The following is an 18,224-nucleotide window of genomic DNA, read 5'->3' on the forward strand; positions in this document are numbered from 1 at the left end:
GAAGGACTGCAGATTGCCCAATTCCAAGGTGTCTCAGCACCAATCGAATTTGAAGTCCCCACAACACCTGTCATCTCAGTCAAGGGGCAGAAGCCTCACAAGGACATTAATCCATTTCAACACATCAGAACCAAGGTACTTGACATCGCCTTCCATGACAAATCAGGAGTCTCTGCTGCCTTTATCAGCTTGGCACCAGTCTTCTCTGGTACTGTTGCAAGGTTCCCATCAGTCCCTCCCAACATGAGCATTGGCTATACTGGCAAGGGCTGATGGGAATTGTAGTTCATAAACATCTGGAGGGCCATGAGTTTGACACCTGTGGGCTAGGGTGTCCATGATTGACACAGTTGTCTTTTGGATGACTGTTGGTCCTGACACTTCTTCCTTGGCTCCACAGATCAGTGCTGGTCTTTTTGGACCAATGCAGCATATCTTGCAGAGGTTTTTTGACAACAATGAAGATGGGGAGCAATGATGATGAGTGTCAATACCCCAATGAGTATCTCTTAAACCTACAGCTACAGAATGGAAAATAAGCTTTTTATTCTCTCTGAGGAAGATCTGCAAAGTTTGGGCTGGCATGGCTATGAATCCCAGAATTATTCTACATTTGGAGGAAAACAGTGGTTCATTTGTGTTCCTAGAAAGCTGCTCATCCCTAATGCAAACTCTATCTCATCTTGCTCCCAAATCTTCTGTTTTTAGCTGCTACTGAGTCAAGTTCAATAAGTTTCCCAGTTTTTTGCGGTAAAATTAGGTGCCTCGGCTTATATCCAGATCGGCTTATACTTGAGTATATACGGCAAGTGCCCCTACCCAGAGCAAGACCCCCAGCAGAGCCCCTCCCATTGAAATCTCTACCCCAGAGCCAGCTGGGCATAACAGCAAGGCTTACCCTATGCCACACCTTCCACTGCTTCAAATGGGGGGCGGGGAAAGCAGCATTTCCCCCCTGAAGAACAGCAGTGGCATACTCTCCCTCAGCAACACCTCCACCTCTTAAAATGAAGCAACTCTACTACAACACCTAATGAACTATGCACATCAAGGCAGGGGGCACATTTGCCAGCCCTGACTCCTACCAAACTATCCACAGCACTACACCAAAGCAACAGAAACAAGCCCCCCGCCCCCAGTCCCGCTCTAAACAGCAAGGCCAACCAGGAAAACAAACAGAAACCACAAACAGAAATCACTCTAAGGGAAATATAAAACTACAAGATAAACTCCTACATTCCTGCTGGGTGACCTTGGGCTAGTCACAGTTATCTCAGAACCCTCTCAACCTCACCTACCTCTCAAGGTGTCTGTTGTGGGGAGAGGAAGTGAATGGAGCTTGTAAGCCAACTTGTAAGCCTTACAGGAGAGAAAGGCAGAGTATAAATCCAAACTCCTCTTCTGTAAACAGTTTGGAATAAAAACAATTTAACAACAGTTACAGTAACACCAGGAAAAATTGGAGAACCACAGTCTTTCTTAAGTAATGCAGGCATGAGTGGTAATGGCCCAAGAGCCAACCCCCCCTCCAACAATCCAGACACCTGAAGTGAAACACTGAAAATGCTGCTAGCATCAATTTCACATCAGTAGAACAATTCAACAAATCACAAGTTAAACTCCAAGAACCCTGGGCCTTTGGGGCCTTAACCCCCCCCCCCCAAACAGTGACAGAAAAGCCATACACTTTCAATTGTTAGTAAAAGCAAATGTTTTTTAAAGTAGAAATTGGTTAGTTAAACTCTCCCAGTGTGTGACTGCACAGAAGACCCACGAAGTACAGTGTCATTCTTATGCTTGTTGAATTGCATTGTTCACATCCACCCACTTCCCCTAATCCAGATCATTTATAAAAAATATTGAAAAGTACCAAGCCCAGAACTAAGCATTGTTGTACCCTGTTAGACATCAATCAAATTAAAAGACACTGACAACTACACTTTGGGGCAGTTCTCCAACTAGTTCCCTATCCACTTAACTATCCTAGAGTCCAGTCTGCAGTCCTCCAGTTTATCCATCAGAACATCATGGGGAAACCTTTCAAAGGCTTTACTGAAATCCAGGTAAACAACATTATTAGCATTTTGTGATCCAGTAAGCCCAACACTCACTCAAAGAAAGAAATTAGGTTGGTCTGGCCAGACCTGTTAGGGACAAAATATGTGCTGGCTTTCCTGGATCACCAAGTTGTTCTTCAGATGCTCACAGTCTGACATCTTAAAATCTTCTCCAGTAGGTTCCCTGGGTCAGAGGTCAGACTGAGTGGCCTGTAGTTTACTGGGTCATCCCTCCTCCTTTTTTTGGGAATTGGGATAACATTCACCCTCCTTCAGTCTTATGTCACATCTCTCATCTGGCAAGAGATCCTTCAGACGATGGACAAAGACTGTACAGACTCTTGAGAAACTTCTTTGAGCACTCTTGGGTGAACACCATCTGTCCTGGAGAGTTTTTACTTATCCAGTACAGCCTGGTGCTCTCTCTCTTGCTGGGCCTGCTCTTTTGTTCAGGGAAAAAAGCTGAGGAAAAATAGACGCTTTCTACTTTCTCTCTGTTAGAGTTTCTCCATTATCACCCAACCGTGGGCTGCTCACCTCTTTTACCTTTCATTTCTTCTTCACATATCTGAAGAAGCTTTTCTGGCCAGCTTCAGCTGACTCTGAACTTTGGCCTCTCTGATGGCTGACCGATAGTGCCTAGGAACCCTCAGATACTCTTCTTCAGAAGTATGTCCTTCCCTCCATTTCTTGGCCATTTCCTGTAGTAATAGATAAGGTCAAGAGTTAGAGTTAGTAAATGATGGTAATAGCAGGTGGTTATATTGGGGAAATTGTTGTCATTTATACACAATGTATGTTACGTCTATATAGTCTGTATTGTTAATCAGGCACAGACATATGTGAATTTTACATTGTTATTCATCTTGCTTTGTCACCTTGTCACTGTGATACTTATGTATTGATACTTACCAAATATCCATCATATTTTTTGTTTAATGTATAATGTTGCATGACGGTTATAATAATAAAACTTTTCTCTATAAAAAAGTCTTCACCACCTTCAACCCATCTACCAACTCTTGCATGTTGGTTATAATTAACTCGAGTATGGCTGATAGCCCTAATAGCTTGTTCTGTCATTTGAAAAAGGAAGGTGTTGACCAGGCGGGTCAGGAAGTTGTATGACTCTGGATGCTTAGCAGAGTTTGCCTCCCAGCACATATTAGGGAAGCTGAAATCACCCATAAGTACAAGGTCAGGTTGCTTGGCACTGTCCTTTCCCCTAAGCTTCCCCAGCAAGCTGGAGCTTTGACTGCAGATATCCCTCTGCTTATGTAGTTAATATCCCCTCCCCCACAGGATATGTATGTGTTCTGTCTTTCGCAGTAGATGCTGATTGTTTGTTTCATGATTTTGCAAGTTTGTTTTGTGGGAGTTATAATTAATGTATTATTTATCTAATACATTTTATCTCACCCTTGCACCAAAGGCCTTAGGGGTATATATCATATTTGCCTCCTCCATTTTATCCTTACAACAACCCTCTGGAGTAGATGGAAATGAGAAAGAGTGATTGGACAAAAGTCATCCAATAAAGTAATCCAATAAACTTCATAAGACAATTGAGATTTGAACCTGGGTCACCCACATTGTTGTTGTAAAGGCACTAACTTCAAACCATGCTGGCATTCAACATTTAAGCTATAAAAACTGTGACATTGTTCTCAATGTGTGAGCTCCCTGACTGAGGCTCACACAGGATGAAAAACAATCCTCAGAATCACTCCTATAACTAAAAGATTACCTATTTGTCTTATCAAGCAGTAATATAATGCTGCTCAGACCTAGTTCTGTTTTCAAAATTTCTGTGAATTCAAGGTTTTTTCTTTTTAGATTTTTGAAGTTTTATGGTTGATTTTAAGTGTAGAATTATAAGGGAAAACCTGCTACAAGTGTATGATCACATCCAAGCAGAATAATATTGTTAGAATTCTGGCAACACAAGCCGGGGGTGGTGTGTGTGTGTGTGTGTGTGTGTGTGTGTGTGTGTGTGTGTGTGTGTGTGTGTGTGTGAATCTCCCTCTGAATGCAGCATGGGCTTCTGCCAGCGTAATACCCTCTCTGGAGTGCTTAGGAGTTGATGGAGGGGCAAATCCACCAGCAACCAGCTGCTATGGGGCCCCACAATGCCTGGTCATGACATCTGGCCTTGTGCCGGCAGTTGCACACCGCCCACAGCTATGGGGGTGGGGTCAACCTTAGTCATCCTCCAGATCCCCCTCCAACCCCATACACTGGTGGGACTGCAGGTGTAGATATGCTGTGATTTTCGTGGTGTATCTGTATTCTCCCCTATGGGAGAGTTGAAAGGTTTTTTTAAAAAAACTTTTTTGGGCTTCCTGCACCATGGGAAAACCTTGTGCAGTGGGCAGAGTGGCACTGAAGCGGTGCCATTCCCTTCTGCCTCAGCTCTGGATTGTGCTGTTAATCTGATATAAACACTACAATCTTGAGGCATATTAAAGACTAATTGTGGGATAAATTCCTATGTACTGGCACTCTGTTTGTCATTATGGAAATTTATTTGTTGTAAAGGCACAAGGTCAAGATGGTATAGTGACCCATTATGTTGGAGCTGTAAAAGCCAGTGATCAGGATAATACTTGTCAAATATGGGTTGTTCCTTGTCACAAAACATGTGGACAAGCTTTTTGTAATTCAAATAGCAGCTTAAGAAGCATAGCGCCACACACTGTCTCCTTTTCTCACAAAGTTGATCTTGCCAAATTAAAGCATTATTAACAATGATTTTTATGGTGTCATTGAAAATGTGCTTACATATTTTCCAGTCAAATTAATGTAATAAAAAAAATCTTAAGGACTTTTTCTACTGTGATTTTATTCCTAAAGGCTATCACAAGTTTTTACTTATCATTATTCTAGATATCACTCTTTCCACAACCACTTAACATTGAGGTGGCTATCAAAATGTTTTACCAACTTAGGGGCAAACTAGAAAGGAATTCATTAAATTACAGTGCAGAATTGTCTGAATTGCCTGAATACATTGATGAGACAAGAGCTCAAAAAAAAAAGTACTGGACAGTGAACTTGAAGTTCAGTTTTGTTTTTATCTTTGGAGATATTTACACATGCACACACATGTGTATATAAGTGTTGTGTGTTATTCAAAATGTATACATAGTATGTGTGCTTCAAAAAGTATATAAGATGGAAGAAGTGGGAAAGAGGCATAAAGTGTATTGGAAAACTACCAAATGTCCCCTGTAAATGGACCCTATTCAGAATCAGTAAGCGTATGATGAGTGAAGTGGTTTTGAATATCGCCTTTAGATTCCATGCTGTTACAAGGCCAGCCCCGAACATGGCAACTCTTATTTCCACACACAGTACCTCTTCACTCTCAATTTAACCCAAAAATCTGATGAACCCATTACTCCATACTTGATTTCATGGAACAAGGAGTAGATATAGTTACAAATGATCAATCACAAGCCGTGAACCAAGGCAGCAAGGCATTAACAATTCACACCATTTTGGTCCACTTGCTCAAGCAGAAGATGTGCCAGCATTTTTAATGCACAGCATCTTAGCTCATTTTTATAAAAGACATGACTCAGGTTACATTTTAAAAATGAAGGGATTTCATGCTTACTATTGTTGACTGTCAGAGTTCACCAATATCTAAACAATTAATTTAACTAGTCAGTTGTGTAAAGACTGAAAATAATGAATTTTTAAATTTAATTTTGCTCAGGTAAACAAACAAAAAATCACCTAAGAAATGTTTCTTCCCAATATGGCCATGTTCTCTTACACTGCATTTACAAATCAGCATCTTGTTCAACAGTATTGTAACACAGTAGACCCCACAGGCATATGCCGTCAATTTAATGGGATCAGTGAAGAAGCAAGGCAGCTGTGAAAGATTGCTTTAAGTACAGCAATCATGTGCTTGTCATTCTGTTCAATACTGGAAAAATCCAAATTCGGGTAGGCATCAGTATTTAAGAAAATGACTGCTAAAGCATCTCTCATAAGTACCTTGGGGACAATAAGATTTGACATACAACACGTAAACAAAAGTACACAACAGCTGTTAGATTAGTTTTGTTTGAGTTAAATACGCTGGGATCATTTAAACGTAGCATGTGTTCTCTCCATCACTCAGGCTGAGTCTGCAGACCACACTTTTGAATATTGTGCAACAATTTCTCTATGCCCCAGAACTGTAAAACTCACTAAAATAGTATGAAAAGAATACATTAAAATAATTGTGTGGTTCAACAGATAACTCATACTGTTCATACAATTAGCAAAAACTCCATAATTTCACTTGGTAAACACCTTGCTTAATCTTCAAGGTTTCTTTTACTTCTGCTGGAATATTAATGTATATTTTTTCAAGAAACTTGAAAATAATCTTTATACATTATTTTTATTAAAGCCAATGAGAGCAGCCAATGAAGTTGGTATAGGATCTGTCCTGAAGGCCAAAAAGTCCAAGCCTTGGGGTACATGACAACTATTTTCAATGTTAAGAACATAAGAACAAGCCTGCTGGATCAGATCAGAGTCCATCTAGTCCAGCACTCTGCTACTCGCAGTGGCCCACCAGATGCCTTTGGGAGCTCACATGCAGGATGTGAAAGCAATGGCCTGCTGATGCTGCTGCTCCCGAGCACCTGGTCTACTAAGGCATTTGCAATCCTTCAGGTTCTGTTACAAGCGAGAACTTGTCAATGTTCACCCAACCAAGTGGAAACAACTGCTCATATACTCCTGCATTGTTCTTGCCACACAGAATTCAGGAGTCTCTACACTGAACCTCATATTAATTCATGTCTTGCCACTTCCACCTCATATTAATTCATGTCTTGCCACCACAAGCTTCATCTGCTTTTGAATGACTGCTGCACTAAAAGAACTGTAGACGTAGCAAAGTTTTTGGCAACAGCTTTATCAAAATCTGCGCACTCCTGTTGATCACCTAATAACCTTTTCTATTGTTATTGTTAGTCTAATTCTTGTTTTATCCTATGCCTAATAAAAGTAATAATGATGATGATGCATTTGCAATCTCAGATCAATGAGGATCAATGTTACTGTGGTAGCGCATAGTAATTTTTTTCAAGGATAAACAGGTCTCAGGCAGACTTACGAAAACAGTTAATGGAAGATAATAAAAAGGAAATTACTATATTACAGTTTTAAAACTAGCTTTGTGGAACAGAGTTCATAGGTTTAAGCAACATTGAAAGCTTTCTTTGGATTAGATCCTGTTGATCAATGCTTCAGAGAAAGGCTTCTTGAACAAATGGAAACTTATGTTAACAGAATGCCTTTGCAGGATACTACCCAGTGCCTTCTCAAATGAAATCAGTCTCAGGAATGCATACCATTTGGGGTTGGAGGTCATTTCTACTTCTTTTTGTAAAAAATTGGGGACAGAGAGTAGAACAGTGGCAACTTCTTTATCATCTTTTCCATATCTTATCAAACTTCTTACAACATGTTTGATTGTTACCATTGCCTTCTCCACAAAAATTGCTCTATTCCTTTTATTTTATTCAAGACAAAATGGGTTAAAATCTGGTCACTAAATAAAGGGACCGATTTGGCCATGAATTCCTTAACATTTTGTTTTAATTGTGGTATGTCCTATTTATTTGAGCAGAAAAAATGTATCAGTACATGCTATCATACCCTGTTGATAAGTATATCTTTTTATGGACAGCATCTTTCATCTTAAACCCTGCAAACTCTGTGCCTATTATCCTATGTTTAGATTATTTCTTTGATATATATTTTTAGCTGAAATAATTTGTTTATATGGTAACTTATATTTTCCTATCCCTTGTTAGTTTTATTATCCCATATGGTAAATGTGTTGTCTGTTTCCAGAATAATCATGGTTGCTTAATTGTCTTTGTCCACTTCTATAAATAACAATTATGTAGTGCTATTTTCCAGTTCCCTTCCACTTTAGCAAAAAACATAGCTTTGCTCATGAAGCAGAATTTTCCTGGTTTCCCCTTTCCACTGTGCTTCAGAATAATATCCTGCATGCGATATGGAGATCTGCAGAGGTGAACTGATGAAAATTTGTCTCTCTACTTATGACAGTTCATTCTGCTTTGCCATCGAGGATTTGTTGGGCAGCATGCGCCTAGGATTAGTGGGCAATGACCATGGTCTTTCAGACTTTGTGACACTCAGGCCGTTTCCGCACGAAGGCAGAAACGGCCGGGTCGGCGTTTATGACGCCGACCCGACGACGCTGGGACCGTCCACATGGACGGTCCTGGGAACAGCCGGGCAGCCAGCGCCACGGAGCGCCGGTGCCCGGCTGACCTGGCATGTCCCCGGGCCTCCGGCGCATCGCCGAGGCCTGGGGACACGCCCCCCTGGCCCTGCGTGCCTGCTCCAGCGGCGCAGGGCAGGGGGGGGGGGGGGGGTGGTGAGGGGGGGAGGGGGGGGGGGGGGGGGTGGGGGGGGGGGGGGGGGGGGGGGGGGGGGGGTGGGGGGGGGGGGGGGGGGGGGGGGGGTCGGGTTGGGGGGGGGGGGGGTGGTGGGGGGGGGGGGGGGGTGGGGGGGGGGGTGGGGCGGGGGGGGGGGTGGGGGGGGGGGGGGGTGGGTGGGGGGGGGTGTGGGGGGGGGGGGGGGTGGGGGGGGGGGGGGGTGGGTGGGGGGGGGGGTGGCGGGGGGGGGGGGGGGGGGGGGGGGGGGGTGGGGGGGGGGGGGGGTGGGGGGGGGGGGGGGTGGGGGGGGGGGGGGGTGGGGGGGGGGGGGGGTGGGGGGGGGGGGGGGTGGGGGGGGGGGGGGGTGGGGGGGGGGGGGGGGATTATCCCCCACCATGAAACAGCATCACTTTCAATGTGGCGTAGTGGTTAAGAGCAGGTGCATTCTAATCTGGAGGAACTGGGTTTGATTCCATGCTCTGCCTCTTGAGCTGTGGAGGCTTATCTGGAGAATTCAGATTAGCCTGTGCACTCCAACACATGCCAGCTGGGTGACCTTGGGCTAGTCACAGCTTTTCAGAGCTCTCTCAGCCCCACCCACCTCACAGGGTGTTTGTTGTGAGGGGGGAAGGTCAAGGAGATTGTAAGCTCCTTTGAGTCTCCTACAGGAGAGAAAGGGAGGATATAAATCCCAACTCTTCTTCTTCTTCTAAACTGAGGACCTCAGATTCTCCTTGACCACGTGCCGAAGAAGGGTGGATTTAAAAGGAGGAGAATCTGAGAGAACTAAGGGGGGTGCCTGCTGTCAGGGGTGCAATTGTTAAGCTAGCAGCACCAAACTTTAAGGGTATCTTTAAGAGACTCTCCTAATGATACCACCCAAGTTTGGTGAAGTTTGGTTCAGGGCGTCCAAAGTTATGGACCCTCAAAAGTGTAGCCCCATCTCCTATTACCTTCCATTGGAAACAATAGGGGATGGGTCACCCCCTTTGGAAGTCCATAGCTTTGGATCCACTGGACCAAACTTCACAAAGTCTGGGTGGTATTATTAAGAGACTCTCCTGATGATACCTACCAGATTTGGTGAAATTTACTTCAGGGTGTCCAAAGTTATGGACCCTCAAATGTGTAGCCCTCATCTTCTTTTAGCTCCCATTTGAAACAATGGAGGATGGGGGCACCCCCTTTGAGAGTCCATAACTTTGGACCCCCTGAACCAAACCTCACTAAACCTGGGTAGCAGCATCAGGAGATTCCCCCAAACAATCCCTGAAAGTTTGGTGCTGCTAGCCTAAACAATGCACCCCCTGCAGGCCAAAAACAAAAAACACTAAAAATGTTTTAAAAACCCACAAATGGGTGTGCGGAGTTTTGGACATGAATGGGAGGGTTGAACCTGAGAAACCCCCCCCCCCCCCCCCTTACCTACGTCCTTGCATCATGCAGTCTTGGAGGAGATGGATTATCTACATACATTTCAATCTAAATTCAGGCCTGGCTTTGGGATGGAAATGACCTTGGTTCCCTGACTGATGATCTTTGCTGGGAGAGAGTCAGGGATGCTTCCCTGTTGATTCTCCTGGCCTTCTCAGCAGCTTTCAGTATCATGATGTTCTTCTAGAGAGGCTGGCTCAGCTTGAAGTAGGGGACATTATGTTTCAGTGGTTCTATGGCTGCTTGACTCCAGAAGGTGGTTCTGGGAGCTGCTGCTTGGTCCTATGATATTTATACTATGGGGTCCTGCAGGGTCTTGTTCTCCCATGCTTTTCAATATATACATGAAACTGCTAGGAAAGGTCATCCGGGGATTTGGCGTAAGTTATGATTACTAAGTGGATTACATCTGGCCCTACTTCTCCTCAACAGCTAAGCCAGGTGATCTGTGGAAGTCCTGAATAGGTTCCTGGATAAGTTAATACAATGGGTGAGGGCCAGTAAACTGAAGCTCAGTCCAGACAAGACGAAGGAGCTTTTGGTCAGTGGAGAAGCTGCTCAGAAACTATAGAGTCAGCCTGTCCTAGAGGTGGTTGTAGTCCCCTTGAAGGAGCTGCCCACCCCACACACCAGAAAGCTTTTCAGAGACTTTTTTAAAGTGTGATCTGATGCCACAATCTAATCACACCAAGTTTTCATTTTTTAAAATAAGTTCATATCTATTTCTTTTCATTGCAGAATTGAAAAAAAGTGCAGACTGCATTATTCTGTGTAGAATCTATTAACTTCTGTTTTTTTTAAAACACTCCTTTAGTGTAGTCAGAGAAAAATGGTTGTAGGCAAGGAAAATGCAGGGGAAGCTGCTGTATGGCTGCTGCTGCTGCTGCAAGTGTATATTTGCAGTAGTGACAGCTACCAGAGAATCATTTCCTTGTGAAAGAAACTCAGATGTGGGGCCTATCAGGTTTTTACCAAACTCTGGAAGAAATTCTGCAGGTTACCATAGCAGAACCAGTCAAGTGCACCCATCCTTATTAGAAACACATAGACCAAAAAGATGCAATTACTCCCAGTTTGTAATTCTCTGATAGTCTGTTAGTTGCAAGGCAGAGCAGAAGGTGAAGTAAAGTATACATGTGGGTTTCAGGATGTACTGATGTCAATGAACATAAGATTTCTCTAGACAATATAACTGTCATATGTTGTACTGTAAAATAACAGACATATGGTAATTTTACTAGTGTAAATACCTTTATGTGTCTGCTTGATATTTCGAAGATGTGCTTGTCTTTCAATTTTTGGTAGGAAATGAAGGTAGAAAGAGAAAGCAGTGCCTGCATGTTTGTATGCAATGTCTTCTATGACTTTTCCTATATGTTGAAAACACTATAGTGAACAGATTTATTTGCTGAAGAAGTTACTTGTTTAAAACATTAGCAGTGAAAGTGCCAGAATACAAACAGTTTTTATACAGTCAGCTGTACATTGTATTTGATCTATAAATATATATACTCATCAACAGGAAACGATGCACTGAAACATGGATCTTGCAATTTTATCAGGACAATGCCAGTAGATTTCAGCAAGGTTGGTTCCAACTCATCTGTGATAAATGAGAAGATAAGGCAATCAGCGCACACCATGACACTCTGTGCAGTTAGTTAGACACACTTCAAAACTATTCAGGTGTGCTCACAAGGCTTATGAGTCTTACATTGGGGTTTCTCAATATAAATATATCTTGGTGGCCACTAGAAATGCAGGATCTGTTTTTCTCAGACTTAACCCAGGTCAGATATAAATAACAGAGTTCTGTCTTGGGGGATGCACTGCAGACTGTGTGTTTCAGCTGGGTCAAAAGAATGCCTTCCCCCCCTTTTTTTCTTGTATAGTTTCTTTGCTTGACAAATGCCTGCAAAATTCCATCACACCTTTGCATGGACCTCTTTGGGTTTCTAAGGGAGAAGGTTTCAGCCCCTTTGGAGCAAAGATGTATATTCAAGGAGTACTGTCGGCCTTGCACCAAAGATTAAAGTCTGCAAAAAATTACTGCGAACAGGTAAGTTATTCCAAGTTTTTAAGCTGTTTTTTCCCTTCATTTTTCAATATACTATTGTGATTGGCACTGTGTCGTATGGAATGTGGCATGTATTGCTTGAGCTCTTGTCCTCAATAGGTAGGTGAAATGTTTCTCCTATAATCTCACCAACAATAATGGAGCTAATTGTGTATGCCTTTCAGCATGGGGTATTATATGTCTAATCTTTTCTTGATGCACACTGTGCAGAGAAGCACTACTTATGTGGAAGTTATATATAGCTATTCTGCATAGGATCACTAATAGACATCTGTAGGGTTTTTAATACAATAATCCACTGTTTCCCCCCACAATTGTTAGAATAGCTAGACCTGAAATATTTATCTATAATTGACACGTAAAAATAGGTACATGTAAGCAAAAATGAATATTTTATTTTTGATTCAGTTATGGTTTTGTCATGGGGCAATCATCAGCTTTTTACAAGTCTGATATTAGGCATGTAAAATACAAACAAATTACATGAGCACCGGCAGTGTACTTTGAGTGGGTTTTTTAAAAGATATTATTATTATTTTTATTTCACTGTGCATTTTACTATTATTTCACTGTGCATTTTATTTTGTTGGACTACAGTTTACAGTATGTCCTTATGTTATTTTAACTCTCCAAATGTGTTTAAAAGTTTTAGGACTGATGTATATGAGTGTGATTTACCTGCATTAAAAAGTCAAAATAGAATGTGTACACCTTTTCAGAATTACTAATTCCAGATTTTGCGATTATTATTTGAAAATGGTAGGCATGAAGCTTGATTCGAATGAAAAGGAGGATTCTCTCTTGAACTGAGGAGAAAAGATTAACAAAAGATCTCAGGCCCTGCACTAAAGGATGAATGCATCACACTCTGTATGAGGAGGGGGAGGAAGTGAGGGGGGATTCAATGTCAGTCATTCTGTTTATACAGCACCTCCTGCTGTTGAGTCCGTAAGGAGAAATGAGCATTTTCTTTGGAAAAAGCGAACTGTTTCAATTCCAAACAAATAATAAAAACAATAGAACTTGGCACAGTAGTTATAATGAGGCATATTTCAGAAAATTTGGCCCATTTTAGCGATGTAAAAAAAGACACATAGACCTAACAGTGTGAAGTTATTAAAGTGATTCTGACACTAAATTTGAAAAAGTACATTTATAATGTTTATACTTTTAAGTTTTTCTAGTATAGAAGGCAATTGTTAAGAATTTTTAAATTATAAGGATTGCATATGGATCAACCAATAGGATCCATTATGTTCCTTGCTTATTGCAGCAAAATACATCATACCACTGACATCTATGTTCAATAAATGTTATTAATGCTTTAAAAACTGGAACGTTTACTATTTGACATGCTTGTAACTATTTTTCTCTAGTTGATCCTATTCTGTAACATCATTTCAGACATCTCTCTCTCTCACTCACACACACCAGCCTAAGCTTGGCGTTTAACAACAAAAGCTAGTTGTGGCTAGCAATACTCTGCACACAAACCAGGGATGTTCAAGCAGACCCTTTTCCACCTACATCTCCTTACTCACCGTACGCCTCCTACCAACAGCTTATTTTGGTTAGAGGACTCTCCAGTGTAGTTCAGAAGTCTACAGCTGAGTGGAAAAATACATGGACTTCCTCTGCACACATGGAAATTATTTTTTGCATGAAATTATCTTGTAAATATGGAAGCAATCTTAGAGTTTGTACGCCTCCAGTGAGGATTGGAGATTTTGAACTACTTCCCCCTCCCCCCCCTCCCGCTACAACTCAGAATGGTGGCATGAGATTTTTTTTAACGGCCATCAGGGAGATGCTAAGATGTCAGCTCCAAGAAAAAGTTATCTCTAGGAATCACAGTTCCTAGAGAGGCTGTGATGTCACATCATCACAGACAGACATCATCACATAATTACAGACATAATTACCTGCCCCCTCTCCTGGTCACCCCTAGGAATTAATGCAACTACTAAGGATATAATGGAGTAGAATTAGGGGCACTGCAGATAATTGTATTCAAAAGTTTGCTTCAGTTTTTCATCTTTGTCAGCATTTCCAGACTTTGCAGACAATTGCATTAAAATATTTTCTGTAATTTCAATCTGTAGCAGCATTTACAGACTTCAATGGCAGCAGCATTTATACAGGTATAGTTGAACTTTGAGTAGAACTGTACATGCAGTCAGGTTGCTGTATCTTGCTCTCTTAGGGGCAAGGATATTAATAAAATAAAATGCTCCATTCAGAAAGAACCACTTCCTTCTTCACATCTGCAAGGAGAATTACTCTTTAACTGCCATTTGCTGAAGATATGTGGGTAAACTAAAGGAAGGATTCTTGTAACTCTCTGGTTCTCTTATTATCATTCTTATTTCAAAATATGGAGACCATGATAAATTTTACTCTGAAATGAAAACATTCTAAAATAATGGGATTAAGTACATGCTTTGCAAACTGTAAAAATATTTCCTAAAAATCTGTGAATGTGCTTAAAAATGGGAGGTTTCTTTTTCATAGTGACATCTTAAGTCTCTACAAAAGACATATCTGTTCAAAACTGTACTTTCCCTGATATCTGCATTTAATTAGGTACGAAAATTAAGTTTATCCTGTATATTCTGTTATACAAAATTTTGTATACAGCTAATCCTTTTTTTTTTTTTTGGTATTATATATTTAAATTTATTTTCTGAAAACAGAGTTACCGGCAAGATGAAATTATTCAAAGCTAGGCCAAGAGTATTGAAATTCATTAGGAAGTGTGAAAGTAGTATAAACATGCAAGCATGGAGTGCAGTTAACACTTCACAGGGAAGGGGTCTATCTTATCTCATTAGCATTCTTGATATGTAGTTCTGTTGTTGGTGGGGGTGTTGAATAGGAATGTCATTGTGCTGAGCCCCAGTGTTTGGGGACAAACACTGCTGTGGAAGGAACGTGTGAAAAGGCTATAGTACTGTCAGTGAATGAGGAAGCCTGTACACTCCCTCTGTTTCAAGCAGGGAACCTGTCATTCACATTCATAGCACGATGAAAGAAGGCTGAAATAGAAGGCTGAAATTAACTTTTTAAATGATATTAATGATTCGTAACCATTTTCTTCTTTAGAATCATGTAGTAAGCAATTAGTTCTGTCTGTCACTAAAATCAGTGAGATAAACAACATCAGTATGGTCACAAAAAGTGTAAATGGTGGATCTAGTAAAATATTACTATGGCTATTTTATATACCGGTAACTTGGAAGGGAGGGACTACAAATAATTTCAGTTCAATTTATTGAAACTAAAACTAGTATATGTTCTGGGAGAAACAAAAAATGTGCCATTTCTAGTCAATAAAACAACCCCAACTTTCTCAAAGATATCCCAAAACAAATCTCCACAGTAACTTGAGAATTACTGGACAATTGTTACAGAGTTTGCACTTTTTATTATATAGTTTAGCTACAGGCCAAAGAGTTTAAGCAAATTAATTTATAATGGGAAAAACAGAGAGACATTAATTATTCATTGTTGTATTATATTAGCAGTACAGGTTTTAAAAAACTGAAATAAGTAACAAAAATATTTTGAAACTTTAAATTTTACTATGATAATAATGGCAGGAGTCTTTGAAGTCTCAGACACTACCCATTATAAAACAAGCATTAAAGGAAATCATAATGCCACTGTTTTAATTTATATGCAAATTATGTTTCTAGATGCAATTTTTAATGCTTTGAACAGTTTCCCTGTATTAGTTTTCTATGTCTACTCACAACTGGCACAATATTGGCTGCATTTAGTTCTTTTCAAGGCTCAGTGTGATATCTATCTGTCTGTCTGTCTGTCTGTCTGTCTACTGCTTATTATTCACTTTGAGACAAGCTAAAACATTATTTAAAAACCTTTGTTTGAAATCATCGCTCTTGCCTCAGATCATGTCAGTTGTGAATGGATACTGGCTGCTTTTCATAATATCCTTTGCTTTTATCTTCTGATTGTGGTATGGTTACTATACATACAATCTATCCTTGATATGAACTTTGCATATTAATACTTACACTTTTATCAGTATTCACTGTATTTATCAAAAAGGAAGATGACCCTCACTAAAAGGTGATCCCCTAAAACAAGATTTTGCACACAAGGGGTTTTTTTGTACTATAAGTTACATGTGATGCCCCTCCCCCTTTTTTGACAGCACATGTGGGGGAAAACAAATCTCCCTTTCAAGTAAATAGGGTAGCATAATTTGTGCATTATTAATTATTATGGAATTTTCTTTCTATGGTGCTTTGTTCTGGAGTGATATTTTATACATCAAACTTAGATCAAATGCTACTTTTGGACACTTTTAAACTGAAGATATATGATTGTTTGAAAATGAGCATAGAACTCAGCTCAAAGGCGATATTTTAATGTTGCAAAAGGTTTTAGTGAAGTAGTTTTGCAGTTAATTACTATTCCTAAAAATTGCATATCTTTGACTAAAGTTTTTGAGATGCAAATTGACCATATCACGACATAGCTGAGCATAATGTTGGAAACATGGGCAGCTATTACAGCGTTTCTGTACATGTGAGGGAAGTGGGGCTTGGAGTCATTTAGATAATATGGAATAGCCTGGGAAGAAAAGAGAGGACTTTCCAACAACTATCCTATATTCAAAGAAACTTTTGCAAAATCACTAGACTTTATACTACCTGTAGCATCATAACACATCTCATTAAAGGAGCATAAATATTGTTGCTATAATTCTATTTTATTTAAATGCTTTCCTCAGAGTTTTGGCAAGTGATTTTTATCATGTTAAGTTGTTTTATGGATATGAGCAATGCCTCAACGTTTCTCTGCAACCAAGCGGCATTCTAGTTATCAGAAGTATTTTAAGAACCTTAAACTTGTGTCTTTTCCAAAGTGTCATGCCTTGAGAAGGCCTAACATCAGTTAAATGAAGTGAAAATTGCATTCTTGTCTTGATAGAGATGAAAATGGATTTCTGGTCATGAAATAGATGTAGTTGTCACTTTTTAAAAAAGGTGTCAGCAGTTTGCTTCAGCGACTAAGGTGCCAATTCAGTATGACAGTAAACTTGTGATCTGAGCAATCAATAAAATGCTTCAATAACTTCTGCTTCATTACACTTATAATAAGAAGCTATAGATCTGTGGCACATAAAATGTTGATAAAAAGGATATGTAGGGACTGACTGTAAAATTTTGTCTTAGGAACAGAGCAAGTACAATGTTGCCATCTACAGTTTGTGTGTAGGCAATTATTCTAAGAGAAAAAGCTTCAATGAGAAATGTAGGCTTTGGTATTGAAAGCTCAGTGTATTTTCTATTGATAGAATAAGCATTGATAGAATAAGTATGTGGCCATGTCAGAAAATTGTTCAGGTCATAGTAAAATAAGGCATTTCCTCTTTGAATAAATATATGTGATACATGTTTTCCAATTCTCATTTTAATCCCCTTGAAATTAATTTTTAGTATGAAAATATTTTTACTGTTGCATACTGTGATACAAATGTAGGATCTAATGGCTTCATTTCACCATTGATAGTCTTAAAACTGTCAGATGAAAAAAGTAGTGTTAAAAGTATGACTGATACAATTCAGATGATTGCTAAGATCTCCTTTTTTGTAATTCCCTAAGATCATAGATGCAATTTTGTTTTTCATTGTTTATTAAAGTGTAAATATTCTATGTCTGTTAACATGCTAAAATTATTTTAGCATTATTTATATTTTTCCTTTGCGAAGAGCAGAGAATTGTTTGTTATAGCAAGTTGTAGAAAACTTAAGCTTTGATGCTACATATGCTAGATCTTACATAAATGAATTCAATTTCAGTTATAATAAAGGAATGGAACTTTGTTGAGCTTAGATTCCTCCTCCTCTTCCCTCTCGTTGAGAAATTCAGTGGGTGACATTCTGCATATTTGGTTGATTTTTGCAGGTATTGCAGGTATTTATTTTTGGCCTGTAGACTAAGCATATTAATGTGGACATTTAGGAAGAGGAGACATTTCCTAAACTTTTCTACTGTATGCTGAATGGATGAATTCAACTGGAGGGATGTAGCCAGGCTGTTGCGGAACATATTCCTATTTCCAGAGGCACAATGATGCTAGAGTGAGAGGTGTAGTATTCTCTGGGATCACTTGTGTAGGATTAAGCTTTTCTATCCAGTTTGCCTTCAGGAGACACTGTTCGCTTCAGTAACAGTTTCTTTATTACTCCACATATATTT

General features: G+C 40.1%; 1 protein-coding gene across 1 annotated transcript in view; it reads left to right on the forward strand.

Annotated features, from left to right (window-relative positions):
• DCDC1 (doublecortin domain containing 1) overlaps window positions 1-18,224 on the forward strand; it is a 362,770-nt gene that overhangs the window by 49,250 nt on the left and 295,296 nt on the right. Inside the window, exon 8 of the mRNA XM_048484584.1 lies at window positions 11,809-11,975. Within this exon, the coding sequence (XP_048340541.1) occupies window positions 11,809-11,975 (167 nt within the window). The remainder of the gene's footprint in view (window positions 1-11,808; window positions 11,976-18,224) is intronic.

Source organism: Sphaerodactylus townsendi, linkage group LG02 (genome assembly GCF_021028975.2).
Source record: "Sphaerodactylus townsendi isolate TG3544 linkage group LG02, MPM_Stown_v2.3, whole genome shotgun sequence".
Classification (NCBI taxonomy): domain Eukaryota; kingdom Metazoa; phylum Chordata; class Lepidosauria; order Squamata; family Sphaerodactylidae; genus Sphaerodactylus; species Sphaerodactylus townsendi.